The 23,605-nt window shown below is 40.9% G+C and overlaps 2 protein-coding genes and 1 long non-coding RNA gene across 4 annotated transcripts; 2 read left to right on the plus strand and 1 right to left on the minus strand.

The window, feature by feature from the left end:
* Positions 1-932: 932 nt before the first annotated feature.
* On the minus strand, positions 933-5,389 carry si:ch211-157b11.8 (fibroleukin). Its single transcript, XM_034223908.1, has 7 exons — positions 4,812-5,389; positions 4,538-4,582; positions 3,510-3,705; positions 2,918-2,995; positions 2,727-2,839; positions 2,328-2,590; positions 933-1,614 (listed from the first exon to the last, which is right to left on the minus strand). The coding sequence occupies exons 1-7, from the start codon at positions 5,061-5,063 to the stop codon at positions 1,272-1,274; spliced, it is 1,290 nt and encodes a 429-aa protein (XP_034079799.1). The 5' UTR covers positions 5,064-5,389; the 3' UTR covers positions 933-1,271.
* Positions 5,390-7,934: 2,545 nt separating this feature from the next.
* LOC117551124 (ras-related protein rab7-like) lies at positions 7,935-17,341 on the plus strand. 2 transcript variants are annotated; one of them, XM_034223846.1, is made up of 6 exons: positions 7,935-8,273; positions 13,024-13,086; positions 13,985-14,111; positions 14,609-14,827; positions 15,705-15,833; positions 15,975-17,341. In XM_034223846.1, exons 2-6 carry the CDS (start codon positions 13,034-13,036, stop codon positions 16,068-16,070), a joined length of 624 nt encoding a protein of 207 aa, XP_034079737.1. In that variant the 5' UTR covers positions 7,935-8,273; positions 13,024-13,033; the 3' UTR covers positions 16,071-17,341. The 2 variants fall into 2 exon arrangements, with proteins under 2 accessions (XP_034079737.1, XP_034079738.1); XM_034223847.1 differs by having other exon boundaries at positions 7,935-8,255.
* A 4,180-nt stretch (positions 17,342-21,521) lies between these two features.
* LOC117551043 lies at positions 21,522-22,083 on the plus strand. The gene is made up of 3 exons (XR_004569741.1): positions 21,522-21,621; positions 21,853-21,917; positions 22,022-22,083. It is a non-coding gene; the product is annotated as an uncharacterized LOC117551043 (long non-coding RNA).
* Positions 22,084-23,605: the final 1,522 nt, after the last annotated feature.

Below are 23,605 nucleotides of genomic sequence, written 5' to 3' on the forward strand. Positions count from 1 at the left end.
CGCGGTGTTCAGATCAGAGCCGGCTGAGCCCCCTCCCTGGTTAATTTTAGAACCTCTGCTTGTTGGAAGGACTGACAGCTCATTGTGAACGCTGCTAAAATAGCTTCAGCCATCTACACACACACAATATACACACTCTCTGGCACACACTGACAAGCATCACACGTGCACGGCCCAACTCAGCACTCACACATCAACTCTAAACTCCCAGAAGAGTCTTTGTGAAGCACAGCCAGAGAGGGAGCCGCCCGCCTGACGCCAACTCCAAAAAGCAGGTGAGGCTGAGTGTGTGTTTCTGTGTGTGTTTGACTAGATAGTGGTGGGCAGAGGGCGGTTTCGTGGTATGATGACAGGGTAAAAATCCTAACGCTCAGCATTAGTGTGTCAAGCTTAGACCTGGGAAAGTATGAACAAGGTAAGGTGGGAAAAATTGCTTCTCCAAAACTGGGCTTCTGTCTATTTAGTGTCAAACCCTAAGCTTTGGGGTTGGTTCTATATTAACACTGGTGGAGGCAGAACACAGGGGAAACATGTTTTATCCCTATAAGCTCACTGTCGCATGAGCAACATGGTGATACAGCTTGAATTTGAGGAGCTGCGTATCACCCACCAGTTTAAGCCCCCTGCAGGGTGACCTCTTAACCTCAGAGAGTTAGACATTTTCACTCATGGCATCATCTGATCTAAAACATGTGAGTTTTTTCAGACAATATTTGAAATGGATCATGAAGCTTTAGGCAGGTAGGGGCACTGACACACTCCTAGTGTTAATCCATGCATTCCTGTAGTCTCACTTTTATGAACAAATTGGATGAAGTTCATCTTTATCATGTGAATGTGTGGCAATAAAAAAAATACCCTTCAACAATCACATTGTAGATGAATGTCTCCCACCGGCATCTAGGTGCTTATTAAAGTACCACATAGAGATATTTAATGTACAATAAACATTCTGGGAATTTATTACAATAACATCTTCTACAGGCAGTATTTTCACTATTCAATTCTTTGTATCACTGAACTAACGAACGAAAAGGTGCTGTTGCGAGAGAGAAGCCACTTAACAAACCAAATAATATTATAATATGCATTTAGCTTATCTGCTAGTGAATGTTAAAACATTATTTATTGTATATTTTGTATTGAATCTATTAGCTGCCATCTGCATGTAACTGGTAAGTGACTTGAAAGCTGCTCTAAGTAAAGTGAAGTCCACACTGACTTAAAGAAAACTGGTTGACATTCTTATCTGTGAGAATTGTCACCATTGTTTAAGATGTTCCAATAAAGTTCCTGGGTCTCGTCTTCATCTCCACCCTCTTGAAGGAGTAGCGTTCTCCACTTCGTCCGTCTGTCAGGATGTACCATGTCCCCCAGTAGATCCCGTTGGTCACCCCACTGTAGCGTCCACGGTAGTAGCGTCCGTTCAGGTTAGCTGCCAGGCAGGCATCAAACCACCACCCTGCACCGTAGTACTGACCACAGTTCCCAGCTACGTAGCGGTCATGGTCTCGGTCAGCCGTGCTGAAGGGTCTTCCGTCATGGTTGTAATGTTTACTGTAGCTCAAAGCATTGCCTGCATCACCAGAGTACTCCCTCGCTGTTAGACGATACCTGGAAGCAAGAGAAGCGACACATGACAAGTTTGTGATGGTTGTTTGTGCAAGTCTATGTTTACACCAAGAAATCAAGATAAACACACAAACATAACCAGGCTTCCACTGACCCTTCTGGTATAATACCACTACCAAACAAATAACGGGTCAGGGCTACCTGTTTGATGTGTGACTTTAAGAAAATACTTTGAATTGGTCTGGGACTAGATTTTGGTATCCGTAGCACTCTTGTTTGAAGTCTCAGTAGTATTGGCAAATTATGTTAGATAAGGCATAAGATAAGAAGTACTTTATTGATCCCAATTTGGGAAATGTTTGCGTTGCAGCAGCATAAAAAGACAAGGCATTATACATTAGAGAAATTAAAAGGCTAGAAATAAACATTCCAAAAAATAAACGTAAAAAAACATTTCAAAATGTAAACAGCATTGGTGATACTGTCCGTGTAGAGAACACGAGCATTGGCTAAAATGCATCTCGCCTTACGACAATTACGGTATTTGTTTGGTCAATATAGGGGGCTACATGTATGCAGATTGCCATCTACTGAAGGTCAATGGACAAGTACCTCATACAACCCTACTTCAAACCTTATGAACTCTCCCTCTAAGTGACCCTCCAGTCATGAAATGTAACTTGGATTGATGCCTATTTTCAGAGACTATAAAATGATTTAATCCCTCCATCTATTGCAGAAAATGTGAGTTTCACCTCTGTGCCTCTGAGGCCACTTTGAACTGGTTGTATGTAGCTTGGCGTTTCTGATGGTGCCAGTCCTCCAGCTCGATACGGAGTTGGTGCTGGCCAGTGGATGTGAGGGCGTGCAGCGCTGCATTCCCCAGCCAGTGCTCTCCCTGCGGACCACCAAAGCCCTCCCTGTATTCCTGCCATGTCTTGTTGAAGTCCAGTGAGCCATCCCGCCGACTCTGGATCACCGTCCACCCGCCCCCCGCCAGCTCCATGTCACATTTAGCCTGAGCCAAAACAAAGACTTTGATGTCATAAAGCCTAGATTTTAGTGATCCACATATAGTATACACATCTCTAAAAGAAGAGGAGTGTGGTGGGGGTCCCTCTTTGTGTTTTATGAGTGTGGTGAATCTGAAATACCTCCAATGCCGGCCTGTGCAGGTCAGGCTGGATGGTGTAGATTCCATTCTCTTTGATGCCGAGCCTGTAAATCTCTGCACAGTCCCGAGGATGTAACCTCTCCAAGGGGGCAACTGAGAAACACACACAGTACGTTTGTAATTCACTTATTCATCAGCAACAACTTATACGATCACTCTTGATGCCCTTACCTGTGGGTGGATACTGTGTGATGCTCTTAAGGAAAAGCAGCAGGTCTCTCTCCCCCTCTCTTCCCACGGCTGCACTCTCTGTCACCCAGAGAATCATTAGGTCATCAGTGAGACACATGGATTAAAAATAGAAGCTTTGTCTTTATAAACACAACAGAGGGCATCCATTATGTATAAAGACTCTTCTTCATAAGTGATACATTATGTGTTTACGTGTGTGTGTGTGTGTGTGTGTGTGTGTGTGTGTGTGTGTGTGTGTGTGTGTGTGTGTGTGTGTGTGTGTGTGTGTGTGTGTGTGTGTGTGTGTGTGTGTGTGTGTGTGTGTGTGTGTGTGTGTGTGTGTGTGTGTGTGTGTGTGTGTGTGTGTGTGTGTGTGTGTGTGTGCGAGCGTGCGTGCGTGCGTACGCATTAACAGAGTTTTTCTCATCCTCCTCAGTGCAGTTAAATTCCTATGCACTCACCTATGACCGACACTTAGCAGGCCTCATTGAGGTTCTGTTTACTATGTGTGGGGGAGTGACTGTGCTGGCATTTTTGTATGTGCGTTTGTCTGGTGTTGCAGAGGTGGGGGATATAAGTGTGTACTTCTCACCCAGTCGTTTAGCCATCGCCCCAAGGGCCTGGCTGTGACAGTGGAGGTCACACTCTGTCAGGACAGCTGCCATCAGTGCCAGGATGGCTCCAAGAGAGTTGCTCTCCTGGCCCCCATGGCTCCAGGGGCCCCCTGTTTCCTGGACAGAGCGCATGCAGCGCTGCAGCTGAACGAGACGCTCTTTCACACCTCCAGTCTGCAAAGACAGCGCTCAAAGCTACTACTTCAGAAGACCCCCTCTTGTTCGATAAGTCGCAAGATGCTGTCTATTTGGTGTTAAAAGACTACATTTTTCAGGCTACCTGATTCATTTTCCAAGACTTTATGAGCACATCTCTTTTAAACACATGATCTTGCAATATCTGTCAGTTGCATCTAATTGACTTGACAAAATGAAAATGAATGCTGTGAAATAATGCTGTGTTTTTAAATTTGAGAAATTAGGCTGTTGATTTGCATAAACATGCCTCCTTCAGTTTAGAAAATGACACGTGAAAGGCTAATCCGCAATCAAAACGCACCGCTCACTGGCATGTTTTGTGTCACACTCTATCTGTCTCTTACACTTACATCGGGTCATTGTAGAACACACACCTGTTGCTGCATGAGCTCAGCACAACCATATGATGAGGACATTTTTAAAGCAGATCTAATTGTATCTCCTTTGATTGCTGACTGTCATTTCTCAATGGCTTTCAGGTTGTGCCAAGTTGAGTGTGTCGACTGTCCCGTGAGGAAGGACCTGCTGACCTGTGCCTGATAGTACACTGATCTCTCTCTCTGACACATGTGCATGAGCAGATGGGGGTCAGCTCTGCTTCACCATGTCTACCAATGTTTCTGAACAATCTCACTAAAGCTGCACATATATCATTTCTGATTTCATTGCAATGTCAACTTGCACTATAAACATATTACAAAGGACAGCATTATTAAACTCAGGGATTTATTTGAGTTAAACATTTAGTTGGTGCCTTGTGATCAATTCGAAGTCAATCTGTTCAATAAGAAATGTTGGAAATAATTACCTTTATTTTTTTTTGTTGAACAGCCACATTTGTTTTAGCAGTATGCTGAAAGCAGATGAAATGCAGAACTGAGTACACTTTATTATCTCTTCCCAAGCTAAAGCAATATTCAACAATGTTATCACATATTTTCTTCATACCGTGCAGCTACTGTACATCTCACTGTTACATTGCAAGTACTACATTTAGCATCAACTGGCTTTTCTTCAAATTTTTGACAAGATTTGTAAATATAAATCTGGACTGCCACCACGCTGTAAGTGATGTCACTCACCTTAGGCTGAACCTCCACCTTCCGAGGAACATCTGAGACGGCTGGTAGTGAAACCCCCATCTTGCAGGCTGTTGACCCAGTTTGACCCTCACAGGCCCCGCTACCTGCTCCTGTCCCGGGCTGGAGGGGAGCAGCCACCAGCCTGTCCCTGCAGGGAGGGTGTGTGCAGGCTGGAGAAGCATCTGAGGACAGCAGGGCGCCCACATACAGCGACAGCAGAGGAAGCAAACTGAGAGAACTGAGTAAAATCATGTCAAAGTGCAGAGATGCAGGCTCGTCCTGACCTCTGTTTCAAATTGTTGAACAGGGGTCCACTTTTTCCAGCAGGGGATAATCCTTTTTTCTCTCAGCTGTAGGTTGTTTGTCCTTTTGGAGTTGTTGATTCTCATACAACGTTCACTTCTCTTTCCTTTGTATTTCAACAACTGTCCCTTCAGGTGCAAAGTGTTTGCTGACTTAACCTTTTTTATTGTTGTCCCCGTCTGTCTCGTTTTCTATACTCTTTGTGCTTCATTCATCCTCATCTTCTCCTTTTTTGTATTCTCTCAGTTCATCTCACTCTGGGTCCTCCTCTTTCTCCTGCTCTCTGTCTGTTAGTGAGGTTGCTTTGGCTCAGATTCCTAGATAACTGCGGCACTCTTTGCTGTCTGACATGGACTAATGCACCCACCCCCTGATACATACACACACACACTCACACATACACACACACAATCTGTCCATCTCCTTAACTCATCTCATGCTCTCTCTCAGACTCCCACACAGCCACACACAGAGGTGAATGTTTACACACTCACACAAATGCTGTGTTACAATATGCAAATATAAAACCAGTATTTCACAGATATATTCACTTTTTTTAAATCTGTGGGTGAGCTCTTTACCTGCCTTTGCGATCATATCTGTCTCACAAAAGTTTCTTCTTCTGGAGGACCATGTGTATGCAGCAATGTTTGTAGAAATGAAAAGGCAGCAGATGCTTAAAGTATGTTGCTCCCTTCCTCCTGTGCACCATTTTCTTACTTGTGTCCTTTTGTGTCGCAGTATTTGTGTTTACAAACGGAGTTCCAAAGAGGCCATAAAGACTCTACATTCAATAGGAACGAGAAGACAGGAATTCCTCTATAAACACCAGTCATCAGGATTCTGGAGAGGCACACTCCCACTAACAAGGAGCACAAACACACATGTAGACACACTGACACATGAACATGGATCTCAGAAGGACTTCTCTGTTCATTGAGAAAAACGTAATTCTTATATGGAAAGCTGATCGTTCTGATGAGCCAAAGGCAGCTCAGTGTTCTTTTAAAAATATTGTCTAAATTTAATTTAAATGCAGATCATAAAGAAGACCCAAGGAGAGTATTTGGAATTACTGTTGTTTCAATTGAATATATAACCAATGCAACACCTACAATTATGATAAACAATAAGATCTCTACAGAGGCTGCAATTCTGAACTTCTTAAAATGATAATGGATTGATCTACAGAAAAACTGTTTTCAGCCAAAGTGATTTATTCTGACTTTTCCATTTGTTAAAAAAAGTACCCTTAAAAGGATATCAACATATCTGTGAACGTTTATGACATAATATCACACAAAAGATAGTAAGGACACGTTCATCCATAAATAATGCAACAGGAATACAGATTCAAAATGTGACTATTGTAAATTAATTCAGATCCATTTAATTCTACTAATGTGTATGGCTGAGAATAAATGTTTTTTTTGGTAAATGCAATGAATGTAGTGATTGACAGATCAATCAGATAGTGCAGCATTTTTGACAAAAAAAACAACCTTGTTTCAGATTTTATGAGGAAGGTTCTATTATTGAAACATAATGTTATTCACTCCCAATATCCAGAAATCGGATTATTCTGTCTGTGGTACTTGTAAATTTGCAGCGAATTTTTAACTATATCATATACAGTACACGTTATAGGCTATTCTGTTATCAATGTAAAATGATGTACATTGTTTTGTCATGTCTTTTAAGTATAAATACAATTATTTTTTTCCTTAGACAGGTGAACTGATGTTTATGACATCTTTCAGTAGTGTTGTTATGGTTTGTAAATACATTTTTGCATACAGGCTGGAAAGCATCGTGCTTTCAAGTTTTTTAAGTGAAAAAGATACTCTCCTGTGTATCACTTTACTATCTTTGTCTTAAACACTGTTCAACACACTGTCAACACCACAGTGTGCTACATAGCTTTACGGAGGTCCAAAACATAAATGTGAGTTTATGTCTGGGAACCCCCCCCCCCCAGTTTAGAAGGGTCATTCTTTCAAAGTGGGTTGACACTGTCCTCTAGTGGTGGATCATCAGTGCTCTCCCTTTGGCTGTGATTCACTACAACTACATTTAAACACACTAAACCATCATTTATAGTAACTTAGGTTTCTAAGGTTTAGAATGAACATCATGTTTTAACAGGAGGGTGCACTCCGCTGGATTTTGAGTTCAGTTGCACGCAAATATCATGTGTGTTAGAAAAATAACCCTGTTGATGTTGTAAGTTTGCCAGGAAGAGAGACCACATCTGCAATCCAAAGATGATGACCATATTCATATCTCCCCTCCATCAATACGATTAATATCCTTCTGAAGATATATTTTCTGTATCCTATTATGTAACATCAAGACATGCTTATTACAACTTGTTCTCTTATCTGAGTTAGTTATCTTACTGTTTTTTTGTTTGTAAATCTATGATGCTGAGCTCTTCATATATCATACACTTCTGCTCTCTTACTTGACAACTTCTGTGATTTATTTGTTCTCTTATGTAAAGCATTTTGGTCAATGGTTGTTTTTCAAATATGCTCTATGAATAAACTTGACTTTTCTATTATCGAAAATAATGTAACCAATTGCAATGGTTGCTATATACTCCAAATAGCGACATGGCAATACTTTCTTCAGAAGTAAAGCACAGGTATTATTCATAGACTGTATTTAAAGCGATTTAAAGGTATGAGTCTAAGATAAATAAGAGATGGTTGTTTGCAATCCGCCAAAAACCGAGAGAAGAAGAAGAAGAAATAAAGAGATGTCATAGGTGGGCTGGGAGTGTCAGTCAGCTGCGTTTGACGCAAAGGTGTGACGTAAGACGCAGGCGTTGTTTTGGAGAAGGAAGTGAAAGGGGAAGAGAGAAGCAGACAGTTAGCTCGCTGGTAGGCAAGCCTTTACGCAAAGTGCCACATTTACACACCAGTTGTAGATAACCTGCGTCGACAGTTTACTAAAGTTTGTGTTCACGTTAACGGCAACACATTGTTCTAAGAGTTTGAAACGAGGTATTGCCAAATCAGCCCTAGCTAACGAGTGCAGTGCCAGCGAGCGAGTGAGCTAGCTAACGTAACGCCTCGTTAGCCGCTACGCTAACTGAACAACAACAGCCCGTTAGCCCGTCCAGAAGTCTCCTCCTCGGTGAGTTACGAGTACAAAGTAAGTTTTTTAAATGACAGCTGTCTTTTGATATGCTTAATATTTGCTCACTCATCAATTCGTCCAGTGTCGTATTACCGCCAGCGCTACGACGTTAACAGCTAATTGTGGTGCAATGTTTTTCAAGAACCTGGTTGACAAAAACAAGGCCGGCCTCTGGCTCCTCTGGGTCGGGAAGGAGAACCCGAGAGCCGAGGTCGAACAAAGATGCGTAAAATATATGTCAAAGGTTGACAGCGGGAATATTGATTTCGCTTGATAGGCTACTTCATTTTGTATTTCATGTATACAGAGAAGCATGGGTTGCGATACACACTCCACATCTCTTATCCATCACTTTCTGTATGGTAATTTACCGTATGACGGGGAGGATTTTGATCACATGTATCGGTGTCAAGTGCCAGAGATTATATTGGTTTTATGTCAACAAGCTCTCTCATAGAGCATCATGAGTATCATGTGCTTACTTGGGTGACCTGCACTGTGTTTATCTGCGTCAAATTGTTTCTTTTCGATGATGACTCACATGTCACGCAGGTACACGTCCTGTAGTTTATTTGTTTAACCATGTTGTCAGTTGAATGATCTGATGTGGATACAACGCCCTTTACTTGTGCCCCAAAGCTTGCCAAGGTGACAGGTAACATAAATACATTTTAATATGTTGATTTCATATTCAAAGTTCAGTTGGTGACTCTTTCATCATACTGGTCTTCACACAACAGTAAGAGACATGTTACGTTGTGATTTTGTTTTGAATGAGTAGTCGTCGTCATTGACAACCGGCAACAATAATAGAGTTTTACATTTAACTACCGAAATGTTTGAATCCACTCTATTTCAACGCATCACATACACAACACGCCAAAGTGCTGTACATGAGATAAAATAACGTTACTGCAAACACATATCCAAGGAGTCGGCATGAATTGGTTGTAAAAGAAATACATATATAGTGGTTCAGCTCAACATATACTCATGTAGTCTTGTCATGGTTAAAATGCCTCACATTTATTTTCACAGTTAACATGTAGCATACATAGCTGTGTCTCATTGTAGGTTTCACAGAGTACTTTCCAGTTGGTTCTGCTGAGTACTTCAGTAGTGTTTATAGTTCAGTGTGTAGGCTCGTGGAAAGGAGTCTTTTTCTTCAAAACATTCCCATTTGATACAATCCTGAATTACAACACCATGGTGAAACATGTGTTGTGTAAACAACTACTTTTGAAAGCATTATTTAAAAAAAAAAGAAAATAAGTTGCACATGATATTGTATCCTACAAGCTTTTCTGATGTTTTGTTTATTGTATGTTCCTCCTATCAATATGGCTGATTTTGACCATGCTGTCTTTACTCATGTTGTTAACCCTGGGTCACCAAACCATCTGTTTATCACATGGGCACCAACCAAGATGCATGTTGGGTAGCTTACCAGGAAACATAAAGGTGGTCTAACTTTACGGCGTCTTTGAGCATTGAGAAACATCTGAAGCCGTCAGAATCTATTTTAAGTCCAGAGTTTGATGTGTCTGTGTGGGGGTGAGCATGCATAATCCATATGAGAGAGGACCTGTGCATTCCAGCTGCTTGTGACAGTGATTTACAGACATGGAAGGAAATCTGCTGGCAATTTAACTCAAAACACATGACAGCTGTGAACACACACTTCTCAATACAAGTCCATAAACAGTTCAATTTGTATATTAGCGTCTTGTGACGTGGACGGTTGCATCTATACTAAAAACTCATTAATGAAGATTTTGGTGAAACCACATTTTTATTTATTTATATATATTTGCCCAGCCATCTGTTTGATTCTTAAATAATGTAATTAGAGTGATAATGAACAATAGATGGATAAAACATTATAATATAGTTTGGTTGTGGCTAACTGAGAATTAATCAATTGTTGAACTCTCTGTTGGCACAATTATTTATATCTTTCTCATTTTTAGGGATCAGGTTATCAAGTTACGCATCAAATTCATATTAATAGACAGGAAATGAAATGCTACCTGACAGACAGAGGTGGATCAAATGAGAACAATTCTCAGGAGTCAGGCGTCTGCAACACTTCTCCAAGTGATCTGACCTTTGGAATATCTTAATGCAAATCCTTGTAATAAAAAGGTGTGCGTATTGTTTTGAGCATTAAACACTGACTTAAGTCTCTGTAACACATTGGCTACGCACAGCTGATCGACAGCTGGGACACAAACCACCAAATACAAAAACATAATTCAGATCCAGTCGTCATGACTCCACTCCAGAGGGATTCCCCGATCACTTCTTACAGTCTCTCATCAAGGGGGGGTCTCCTGTCCCCGGTACAAACACACTGCCTGAGGAAGGCTATGTGTATTGTTTTTGTCATTAACCTTTTTCGGGCCATTTATTTATTTATTTTGGTGACGATCCGACCTCCATGCTGCTACTCTGGTTCAAACTGCATCCACCAAACAATATGATTTATCTCCACCTCCCCAAAATAACCAAAATCTGACACGGTGTGAGATGTATTTTTTAGCTGTTCTGTCGTCATTTCCTGCGATCTTCTTCATAAAGTCAGTCTGAATGAAGGAATGGGCGTTTCTTTGACTATTTATAGGCAAATATGGGCGTTACGTGAAGCCCGCAAAAGCTGCACCGCATTTCGAGTCGATTGTGATTTATAAAGGGAAACCGGCGTAGGAAGTGCCGTACGCACTTTCCTCGCCGGTACGCAATGTTTGGTGAATCGGAACATTTCTTTACCTATTTTTTGGATTTCTACTACGTAAGCAACCTTCCCACGTGAATCCTACGCACGGCGTTATAAATGAGGCCCCAGAGCTGAGTTTTTTTGTGATCATGTGACTTTGGTCTGAGCATGCCTAGCACTCGTTGTTGTTGTTCATGTTTCGGTCATCTACTCAGTCTCTAGCATGCTGCTCTCCTTCACATATAGTGCTGCTTCACATGAAGTGCATAATATACGGCGCTGCTTCACAGGGTGGCAGTCAGTGGGTGCTGTTTTGTTCCTTTCAGAAAGAATGCAGGCGTGTTTGTTCCAGGACCTGACAAGAACTGATGTGTAAGGGTGTTTTAAGGCTTAGTTTCAATTTCGGATCATATAAAGACTTTTATGATCTCGTGCACTCGCTGAACCTGCGTGGGTTGGCAGATAGGCTTTTCTAAATGCCTTTGATGATGTGCGTTTACTTTGTTAAGATTTGATGGGGTGCAGTCATTTTTTCTGTTAAACGGTTATAGTTCAATACCAAGTATATATTTTGTTGGTCTTTACTTTTATACATAGCACTTTATTAATTGATCCTAAGTCACAGTTAAAGCCATCTTCAGTGTTAAGAGGAAACGCTGAACGGCAGGCTACGTTATTCCCATTAGACGCCTCCTACTGCTTCTCACTGTCGGTATGCATACCTAAAGTAAACCGGCTTCTCGTCATGTGCTGGACTCTACTTGGCACACGAGACAAAAGTGTGAAATTGAACCTTAGTGTTTTTTAAGGCAAGGGCAGAGAAATGTACATTTGCATTTAAAGGCAATACAATCAAAGTTCTGACAAATAAAGAAAGATGATTCAATCTTTGAAGGTAGGGGGATTGGGCCTACTGTAGATGGAGACATGGCTAAATAATAAAAGTAGGAGGGGCTAAAGATGAGCCATGGTCATGTTTTCATAACTCAGACGTCCCATGATCAGGATTGACCTCTCAGCTCGTTTTATTTTCAGAGAACATCTGAAAGGTGACATTCTATAAAACGTCTAATTTCTCCTAACTGGCATTTCTATTGCAGCGTGAACTTCCTCTCTTGTGGTTGAGTGAATCCTCTCCCAGCTGCAATTTAGATGTGTTTTTATGAATCAGCTAGAGTCGTGTGGGGACAATATGTCATTTTCCTACTCGTATATGCGTTGGGCAATATCTTTGATATTACTTTAATTCTGATGAGATGGGAAGGAAATGATGAACTCCACTTCTTCTTACCAATGTTTGAAGAAATGAAACGGATTGCCTAATGGTGATGAATATATGTACATGAAACTATTGCATACCATATCTTTCGCTAACCGACGCAAATCAGTGCAACCTTATTGTTGCTTTTTCCAGAACTTCTGCAACATTTTCACACAGAAAGTACCAAAGCTGTGCCTTAGTCTCGCCTATTTCAGTTATTAAGTGACATAGTTTGTTCACTTTATAGCTTCATATATTATATTTTTTCAAGTGACGTTAACAAGTAGAAATGAACCCACAGATACCTTTTTAGATATACAGTTTGTCCCAAATCATTGTATACAATCCTGGTAATCTTACACAATCATCCTATATTATCAGTCAATGACACCGTCTGAGAGTGTACTGGAACAACATGTGCTGTGGGTTGCCATGCTTTAGACTTGTAGTGCGGAGAAGGAGTCTGTCCTCTAGGCGGAAACCTCCTGTCGTGTGAAACAGAAAGAATGATGTGATCCTCGTGATTTGTCCAACAGCTTAGAAAGCACATGACTGGAATGAATGCTATTCAAACATGATTGGTCCAGGGGCATAAAACTCAATACACAAGTTTGTAGGTTAATGTTTTCCAAAGGGGCCGCCTGCATAGTAACAGATTTACCTATGGGTTGATTTTATTCTCCCTGAACAAAAGAAAACGGGTGATTAGGTTGTGACTTGCAATGAAGACGTTAGGAAGGCATCGTATGGTCTTCCCTGTGTGCTAAACTCTGTGTGTCTTTCTGCAGCTGTGGGAACATGACGTCCAGGAAGAAAGTGCTCCTGAAAGTCATCATCCTGGGAGATTCTGGGTGAGTCACAGCACGTGATATTTCTCATGTCAGAACGAGCAATTCTTGGCATGAAATAAGTTAGGTCTACTTCCTTATTACTCTGCCATCAGCTTTCTCCAGGCAGAACTGCCCTACTGTGTTCAACCACACGTTGTTCTGCAAACATAATAAAGAATACATTGTAAATGAAAATACAATTGGATCAAATGACAGCCCGACATAAGATATCAGTCAATAGCCGCGTTCACACCAAGTACTTTGCCGTACTTAGTTCCCAGCACTTAGTTCCCCTATGGAACTAAGAGCCGATCGCGTTCACGCCGGAATAAGTTCCCTGAGGGAAGATTACGCAAATGAGCCACTGACGTCACTTCGTCTTCTTCTGCTTTGGGTTTACTGGCAGGCCGCAAACCACTTCACGGCGTATACTGCCACCCGAAGTCCCCGGCCGGAAGTCCCCGGAGTTGAGGAAGGCTTCAGTAAAAGCTGCTGGGACTCCCAGCAGCTTCTACTGAAGCCTTCAGAGTAAACGGCCAGAACGCCGACACCTCCTCATCTCCACCGCTCCCATGTTTTCTTTTGTGTTGCCATAAGTTAGTCTGTCTGCGTTTCTGCGCTGGGCTAATAATGCTAATGCGAGGATAATAAAATGGCGGCTCTACAAAACATTTCAGAGTTTTACGGGGCGTGGTTTGCAACTCGCCCAGCCAATCAGAACTGGGGCACTTTTTTCCCCCAGGAGAGTACCACCTGTCAGCAGGCACTAAAAATGGGGGTAAAAGTTCCCGCCACTAAGTACTCTTTTTGGTGTGAACGCGACATAAGGGGTACTAACGAAACTAAACGGGAAAAGTACTCCGGTGTGAACGCGCCTAATATCAGTTTATCATATATATCTGTTTTGTTTCCCTCTCAGTGTTGGAAAGACCTCCCTAATGAACCAGTATGTGAACAAGAAGTTTAGTAACCAGTACAAAGCTACAATAGGAGCAGACTTCCTGACCAAGGAGGTGATGGTGGACGACCGGCTCGTCACAATGCAGGTACAAATAGAGCTGGAGAGGTATCAGAATACCTTTATTAGTCCCACAGAGGGGACATTTACATTGTAACAGCAGGAAAGAGCCAGAGACAGCTTCATGTTACCTAAGTAGCATGCATTAAAAAATACAAAAAAAGGAAAATTATAATAATAAAAGTTACACAATTTACAAAAAACACATCCTGTAACAGTTCTGAGAATTTATAATGCACATTTATTAACAGCATATATATATATATATATATATATATATATATATATATATATGCAACACACTGACGCCATGGTGTGTGTCTAACGGAAGGGACCCAAGATGATATGTGCAATATATATATATATATATATATATTGCACATATCATCTTGGGGAATGCCTCCCTTCTGTTAGACACACACCATGGCGTCAGTGTGTTGCATTATTTCAATAGTTCATGTTTATAGCAGTTTTCTTATCTTCTGTAGTCCATGACTTTAACTGGTGTCTCTTTGTGTTGTGTAGATCTGGGACACAGCTGGCCAGGAGAGGTTCCAGTCTCTCGGCGTTGCTTTCTATCGCGGAGCGGACTGCTGTGTGCTGGTATTTGATGTGACTGCACCCAACACCTTCAAGACCCTCGACAGCTGGAGGGATGAGTTCCTGATCCAGGCCAGCCCGCGAGACCCCGAGAACTTCCCCTTTGTGGTTCTAGGCAACAAGATTGACCTGGAGAACAGACAGGTTGGTAAAGGGGGGGGTGGGGGACGCCTCTATTATGACCATCATTGCATAATCTTTATTTATTTTTTAAACCAAAGCCTCTTTTGAGGTTTTCGACGCTTATCATCACCCTAAAAAAGCTCCAACAAAATCATCAATTCCTCAGATTAAATAAGTTTGCATCTGTATTAAATCAACTTTTTTCAATAAGCATAATGCGTGCTTCCCTTTCTGTGCAGCAAGTGGGAGAGCAAACTGTTTATTTTGTTGAATGAAAAGACAAACATCAAAAACGCTGCGTAGCGTTCAAGTGTTGATTTAGAATTTGGATATTACTGTATTTATAGCTTTTACTTCTGACAAGCATGCTTAACCACAGTAAGGGGTACTGCTGTTAAAGTGCTTTTCTTCTGGTGCAGAATAAGTGAGGACTGAGACTAAAGTTGAAATCACATCATAAGCAAGTTCCTCAGTGCACACAAACTGCAGTAGGAGGCAGAGAGTGTGAAAACACAGGGTCACTCTACCTGGGCAAAGGTATTCATTTTATTAAAGTACAAGGCTCAAAGTAATGTAGGTTCATAAAGGTATTACATTAATGCAGATCAGCGTATGCTTCTCTCTGAGTATGGCGAAATGATAGCACATTATTACTGGTTGTTTAGATCACATGAAAACAAATCAAAAACAAAGATTCTCTGCACAATGTTGTTGTTTTTTTCAACCTATGATGATCTTAAGTTAACCCACTTCACTCAAAGAAGAATGATATGAAATTACATTTAGTTTAACATTTTTGTTTTTTTATATTGCTGTTCTGTTAGACATCAACAAACCCATCATTTTACATTCCAGCTCACTGTATTGATGAATCTTTTGTTGCTCTTCTCACACACAGGTAACCACCAAAAGGGCTCAGGCTTGGTGTCAGAGTAAGAACAACATCCCCTACTTTGAGACCAGCGCCAAAGAAGCCATAAATGTAGAACAGGCATTCCAGACAATTGCACGTAACGCCCTCAAACAAGTGAGTTCAAATGAAACACAAAAGACAGTAGAGATGTGTAATTTTCAACAATCATAGCTAAATCATTTAAAACCAAGTCTTTATTTGTTTGTCAGCTTGTTTTTCTCCTGTACTGATTCTTCCTCTCTTGCCGCCCTTCAGGAGACAGAGGTGGAGTTGTATAATGAATTCCCAGAGCCCATCAAACTGGACAGGAATGACAGAGCTAAAGCTTCAGCAGAAAGCTGCAGCTGCTAAGGGACAGCTTGGACCATCTCCTCTCTTGGCTTTCTGAAACCCCCCCTTCACCGTTCACATCACCCCCCCCACCCCCACCCCAAGGGAAAGGACTTCCCTACTGGTCTTCCTCCGTCACGCAACTGTTCATTCCATCAACACCACCCCTCACGCAGTACGCTGCACATGGATGTACCCCCCACCCTCCCTTAGCACACAAATCACACTAGCGCCAATAGCTGACAAATCCAGTGCCCTTAGATCACACAAGAGAATAACAACCTCAGTGATGTCCTGTCCCACCCACTTAATTCTAACTGGCCCCCGACTCTCACACGGAGATGGAGCCACGTTCAAAGAGTGCAATTGGGAACTCTAGCTGGACTGGCCGAAGCTCCGTCATGTGAGACGATGTTGGCTAACGTCAGCATCCCAAGTATCCTATTCTCTTCCTGTTTCTTCTTTGCTTTCTATTGCCTGTCTCTCAAAAACTAATCAAGTTGAACTACATATTATATATTGTAATTGGCTGATGTTACTTCTCAAGCCAATCCGAAACACAAACTTGGTTTTTTTTGCACTTTCTTTTTACGTTTTTGCCTTTAAATATTATAGAGGGATGACTGATTTTGGGCAACGTCTGTCACCACACGCCTTTTGGTGAGCTTCAAATTATACCTCTTCACTCGTTATCACTGTCCAATATAGCCCCTGAGAATCTGTCGAACACTTAGTGATTGTACTGCCTTTCCCCTTCGTGCTTGTGTGTCATTGGGTTCATAACTGCGTCACACAGCAGAAGAAATGTTCTAGACATAAAGTAAAAGCTGAAAATGCAGTCACATTGTAAAACATGGAGTAATTCCTCAATATATTATTTGCCTTTTATGTAACATTACTTGTACTGCTACTATTACTGCTGTATGTGTCATGTCCTTCATCAGACATCTCTCAACGCTTTGGAATTACAATCGTGTCACCAACACAGCATACACCCTTCTTCTGTCTTGTCTTTGTTATTGCTGTTCTCTCTATTTGCTTGTAGCTCAGGTTGGCTTAGTACTTAATATTTTTAACGGATTGTGCATTACAGTCATACAGTGTATAGATGGTAAAGGTAAATGCCTGATGGATTGAACTGAAATGGATGTTCTCTCTTCCATTTTAAGAAAATATCCAACATTTTGCCCTGGTATTATTCCTTCTCCTTATAGAAAAGAAATCTCTGCGATGCCAATGATGTTGTCAAAGAAAATTGGGACGTCAAATAATAAAACTCTTGAATATATCAATGGTCTAGCAATATGTGTCTCTATGTCTTTGTAATTTCTTACGGTGTTTCATGCATCCTTTTTTACCATTTGATTTATTTTTCTTGTATTACTTAAAACATAAGATGCGTGATTATTTAGGGCTGCTTGATTGACAGCTCCCTATCTTTCCTGTCAGTGTGGCGGTAAATTAACTCCTTGTTACGAATGTTCGATTTACTACATGATACTCAGTCAATTGTTTATTTTATAGTGAGTAGTACATTCTAATGTATCACCGGCACAGTACAGGTTGTTTTAATATCAAAAGGAAGTAAATCGGGCAGAAGTATTGCAGAGTTGTGTAGGCCTGCAGGGCCTTGAAGAACACAGCCATGAACACAATCTGTTGCGCCATTGTAGGAAAAGCACAAGTGTTACAAATAACATTAACAGTTAAATCGTAACAGTGAGCCAGCAAGCACACGTGACTTAACATGTATTTGTATTATTTGAAACTGCCGTTCCTACAGTGCAACACACTGTTCAAAGGCCTACAAACCTTTTCTGCAGCAGACCCTTTGAATTGTCATGGCAGGAAAAGCATTTGTAACATTCTAGCTGCTGAGCAGCTGTGAGTCAGGTCCAGTCATCCAAACCAAGAAGACAAACGAGAATTTGAAAAGTCTTGATATTATTATTTAACGGCTTCACATCATTTTAGGGATTATTGCATATTTGGTATTATCAATTAAATTCTGGCACACTACCAAACCCTGATACTTTAAAGACTACGGAGCCCCCTAGGGGACATGGAGAAGAAAAAACATATTATTTGAACAAATAAAATAAAAAATGTTTTGCGAGATCTCGCAAAACCCCTTTGCGAGATCTCGCAAAACCCCGTTGCAGTTTGTAGACGGTCCCTGCACTCCTCTCCCTCCTCAAGCGAGAAGGTCCTCGCCGCGGAATGGGGCGGGGTCGGATAAAAGGCGGGGTTGGATGTCCGACCCCGCCTTGTGAGTCCACATTACACATCAGTAGATGGCGGTAATGCGCCTGGAGCTGATAGTGAAGTTGCATACCTTTTCCAATATAAATGTATCCCCTTCTGTTTATAATCTTTTCTGGACTGAAATAACAACTGTCTTACAGGGCATCAAAGTGTTCTCGGCAAACAGCTATGTCGTTCACACTTGGTTTATACCAGGGTTGCCAACTTTGGGTACCTGGCTGAAGTGAGATTTTTATATCATGGGTTTAATTACACATATGCGCACGAAATGACTGCTATCGTGTCAGCAGCGGGACCTTAGCATATATATAGGATATATATACAATATATACAAATACACAATATTGGACACAGACTATAAAGGGCACAAAGTTTCATTCACTAATGAAAGTCAAACACATGTTTGTTTCCACTGTTTTATTGTGTGCATGATAAGCAATTAATTGATTTATCGTACGATAAATAAAAATGAACTTGATACATTTTCATTTACATGAGGATGTGACTAGCAGTTTGAAAGGATGTACTTGAATTATTATTATATATTATCATTATGTCAGTGGTCTAAAATGGTCATACAACGTTGCCGACAATATTATCGTTTATCGCAATAATTTCCGGGAAAATGTATCCAACAAAATTAATTATCGTGAGAGGCCTACATGAAACACACGCACACAAACAAATCTACAGACTTACTCAAAACTGCCAAACATATTAATTAACACACTCTCACTCTCATATACTCTTTGACTCTATTTGGGACTAGTAGAACAATAAGCAGCAGACTTGTACTTTTTTATCATTTCTACTGGATCTTAGACCTGCGCTTGCGCAATACCGGTCGGCAGTTGCGAGAGAGTAGGCTTGTTTGAGACAAGCAAGACCTGCGCAGACCTGCGCAGTTGCGATCGACGTCTTGCTAGTGCGTTGCATGATGGTTAGTCATTTTGTCCGACTTGCTCTGGAGGCCCGCCCACATGAGACTTTGAAATTTCGCGGGACAAAGACGCCCGCAGCCTTGAGAGCGAGGCGAGGTGAGTTGGCGCAGTTGCTCTCCACGGGCTGCAGAAGCGAAATGCTTGATGGGAAACGTCTCGCTGGTATCTCGAGCTGAGCGCTCATTGGTGGTTTTTACCACGTGCTGCTGATGAAACTCTCCAATTGGCTGGCAAAAGTTGTTGTTGTTTTGTGTCAGTTTTACGTCGCCACATCCATTCCCATTTTTCATCATTGTTCCACAATGTTTATCATCATGAAATTAATATCTATATATGTTATACTATACTTGCACTGCTTACCGTTTTCATACTTTATATATCTTAGCATATTCATACACACTGTTCATGCTGCTCACAGGCTGATATCTAGTGTATTCATACCCCTCACTGTTTATTCATCATTCAATTCATTTTTATTCTGTAGGTTGTGTACATTACTTTTCACTTTACTGCTTGTTGCACCTGGTTAGAAGCTAAACTGCATTTCGTTGTCTCAGTACCTGTAATATGTGCAATAACAATAAAGTTGAATCTAATCTTGAGCAGGAACAAATGCATTTACTTAGTACATATCTGACATTAACGAATATACACATTTGTGCATTCTTTATAAATGCAAACTTGTCAAGACCACTGACGGAAGTAGTTTTGAAAAGTAATAAGTGGTTCTGTCTTTTACATGTATTCAACCCCCCTTGTACTGATTTGTTTCAAAATGAACTGACACTTGAGTCATTCATTTGTAGTGATATAATAATTGTGGGATTTCTATTGCATCCTCTTCATCTGCAACGAAAAACGCCAACGCAATTTCCGCCATTGCAAACCCAGCCAGTCAAACCGACTCCGACTCCGAGCTGTCCGACTTAAGACGAGCTTTTTGACACCTCCCCGGCTGCGATCGGCTACTCTCGTCTACTTTCGAGGCGAGCCGCAATGTGTCTCAAACAAGCCTAGTATGTGTGTTGGGTAATCTATGGTAGGGCTAACCCATACAGTGGTGGGGCTCAAGTCAGTATTTGCATTGTAATTACATACACGCTCCCCTTGACAGTGAAACGCCACGCGTGAGGTTTAGATTATTTCCCTGTCTCAATCCAAATGGAACTGTATGAAATAAAAAGGCACATTTGTCTTGTAGTAAATAAAAAGGGCGACCTGGAGCCAATTCTGCAATTTCCCCACAAGTGAAATAGTTAACATGCTGAAATCCAACCCCTGCAGGGGGTCATGGGGGGATTCTCCCCCAGGAGATTTTTTGAAATACTAACATAAAATACACATTCTGGTACTCTCTTGAGAAGAGAAATGAATACATCTATTACTACACGACATATTTAACAAAAATGAATGCCATTTTAGTTTTTTGTTACTTTGTTCTGAAAGCTGAACCTGCTGCTCCTCACAGAGAGAAGAGGGAAGAGGATGTGTGAATGACTTTACATTGTGGATAAGGGTGTATAGCCCCCATTGTTCTGTGTGTCAAAAATAAAAGACAGCCCACACACCTATCAATCATCAAACCGTGGGGTCTTATTTCATTACGTGTTGATTTCTATCAACACGTAATGTTGTATCGACGTATAGAGATGTACTACAGCAAAAGTATTCTCCGTCGGGACTTCCTGCAACAACACCACGCCGTTATCTTGATTCTGATTGGCCAGAAGACATTATCAAAGATGTTCTATTGAGAAGACGATCACTACATGACAAAAGTTTTCAAAACCGTTTCTAGTCTTCGGTATTATTGTTTTTTGGCGTGAGAATAGTTTGGGCAGCGTGAGAGCGTGAGATTGACAGTGAAAGCGTGTGTCACACGCCAGATGCGTGAGAGTTGGCAACCCTGTTTATACCTATGTTGCAGAATCCTGAACAGCATCTCCCGGTAGGCCTACTTATGCGTATTATCATTATTATATTTTCTGGAATCATATGAGAATCACTGAATGTAAACTGTTCATTTTACCATCTCTCACAAGGATAAAGCAGACGATTTCCGGTGGATTCTGGTTCCTGTGTGGCGCCCAGGACATTGGACAATATGTGTCAGTGATATGAATTTACTTATCTGTATTTCAAACTAAACACAAAATATTACTAATTTCATTAATAAAGTATAACATCTTCTTATACTGTTATTTCAAAATTAAGATAAGTATTTCAGCTCAAATTTTATAATTGTGTGTTCTATTTGCTGTGGTAACTATTTTGTAGATAATGAAGCCACAAGAAAGGGAGATCTTTTTTTTAGATTCCCTAAATGGCACTGACTTCCGTGATGAAAGCCAAATGGAAACATTGAGGTTTTTAAGCACAGAAATGATGTTCAGTTTTAAGGTTCTCTTCTTATTTTATATTATTTTTGTCTATGGCTCTGTGTTCAGTTTTACATTTAAAAGATGACCTCAAGCATAAATTGACATGTTATTGAACAAAAGATTGGACTGAAACTGAGCATAAGACATTTAAAATGGCAATGTTCTGTTACCACCCATTTCTAAGCTTTCTTTTCTGTTTGTTTCCTTAAAATCAAGCTCTTGGCCAACCTGTTCGGCATTATTCCACTGTTGGTGGTTCTGCAGTTCTGCAGTGTTCAAAAGTTGGTGGTTCCACCAGTTTGACAATATTCAACCAGTTATATGTTCCAGTTTTCAATTTTCTTGAATGTCCTTGTCTAAACAGCTGTGTGTTATCCCCCATTAGACAAGTTGCTCTGCTTGTGTCACCTGGACCCTGGAGAGAATTCTGTGCAAACGACATTCAAGTTAGTAATTATGATGCACACTAATTGAGTTTGATTCCTGGATTCCTACACTGTGTGTGTGTGTATATAATGTATATAATCTCACCTTCTTCATGAAATAGGGCATACTAAGACAACGGGCCTCCAACAACTGTGGGGTGTTTGTGCTCATCTGATGAATTTATCAATCTTTTTTTTACAGTTTTGCAATTAGTGTGTAATGTTTTTTTTACTCTTGAACAGTATGCCCTCTACTTTGTGATGGAGTCAGCTTTTGATTTCAGTGAGGTAGGCCACAGAGATACACTTTTGATCAGTCCTTGTGGTGTTCCCTTTTCATTTTAATATGCATCTTTTTTTGCACAGTTGGACATGGAGCATTTAAGGAGATGGTGGTGCATGCTACTCATCGACAACTTCCCCGTGACGTAAGTATTCTTACCGTGACAAATGTTGTGCATGTGTCATCTTGAATCTTTTATTGTATTGTTTTTACGTCTTATGAGGGAAAAAAAAGAAGAAGAATGAGATTAAACAATAAACCAGTTATGTTTGTTAACAATTCCCATATCACTTGTTGTCATTGATAGATTTGAAGGCAGAAGATCAACCAAAAGACGACTGGAGAGGGAAGACTGCGAAGACAGTCCCAGGGTAAGTAATCATGATGACCCACCCAAAAGAAGTAAAGTCGTAAAGGAAATGGCATTCTGCAGCGACTTTGGATGGGTAGACTGTAATTTACTACTTAAAATCTCCATGGATGTGCTCCACAGCCATACAGTTTGTTGCTTCCACCTCTTATTCAAGGGGGCAATGTGTCATGATGTAAGTACAACTGTTTTACCATGCAGTAGTAATTCCTTTTATCTGGTGTCTTCCAGAAAAAGGACCCACTGGCAAAGACGGCTGCAGAAGAAATTCTTGTCAGCTCTGAAGAGGAGGATGGAGTACGTGATATGCTATCTGTTATACCTTACATGAAATTCACAGCACTTCCTTCTGTTCTTCTGCAGCGACTGGTAGAAAATGGCTGAAAATATTTTGTACCACTGATTTAGATAGTGTTGCATGTGCAAGTTTGTGTGCGTCATAATTACACATTCAAAGCATCTTGTTGCAAATCAGCAGCAGCACTATAAGAATAGTAAATGTACCGTGTAGTAGCAATGCATAAACTATTTCTCTTCTTCCTGTAGGAGAAGCACCCCTTTATAAGTAGTGCTATGGCGGCATCTCAGTGGTGCTCTGCAAAGAAAATGGGAGATAAAGTCATCCTGCCACAAATTCTTTCCATGGCCCCACTGGACAGAGAAGCAGCTCTCCATAACCTTGGTGAAGCCAGCAACCTGCGGGACGAAGACAGCTGGGAAGACAGGATGGACCCATTTATGTTCAGGTTCAAATTTGAGTCAGACTATTTAATGTTTTTTGAACAGTGCATTGATAAAGAAAACCTTAAGGTTCATGCCTGTTTTGAAGAGCGCGGTTTCACTTTCACTGTTGTATAGATTTATTTTTTATATACTTGGTTTGGTTTTTAT

Source organism: Gymnodraco acuticeps, unplaced genomic scaffold (genome assembly GCF_902827175.1).
Source record: "Gymnodraco acuticeps unplaced genomic scaffold, fGymAcu1.1, whole genome shotgun sequence".
NCBI classification, from domain to species: Eukaryota; Metazoa; Chordata; class Actinopteri; order Perciformes; family Bathydraconidae; genus Gymnodraco; species Gymnodraco acuticeps.

Bases quoted from the DNA above. Each gene is read 5' to 3' on its own strand.
- si:ch211-157b11.8 (XM_034223908.1), bottom strand. From the start codon at position 5,063: ATGATTTTACTCAGTTCTCTCAGTTTGCTTCCTCTGCTGTCGCTGTAT. The intron at 2,591-2,726 runs GTATTTCAGATT...GTTTTGGCTCAG, and splicing joins TGCACAGGCCGGCATTGGAG to GCTAAATGTGACATGGAGCT. The intron at 1,615-2,327 runs GTGAAACTCACA...TCTTGCTTCCAG, and splicing joins GTGGCCTCAGAGGCACAGAG to GTATCGTCTAACAGCGAGGG.
- LOC117551124 (XM_034223846.1), top strand. From the start codon at position 13,034: ATGACGTCCAGGAAGAAAGTGCTCCTGAAAGTCATCATCCTGGGAGAT. The intron at 14,112-14,608 runs GTACAAATAGAG...TGTGTTGTGTAG, and splicing joins ACCGGCTCGTCACAATGCAG to ATCTGGGACACAGCTGGCCA. The intron at 15,834-15,974 runs GTGAGTTCAAAT...GCCGCCCTTCAG, and splicing joins CACGTAACGCCCTCAAACAA to GAGACAGAGGTGGAGTTGTA.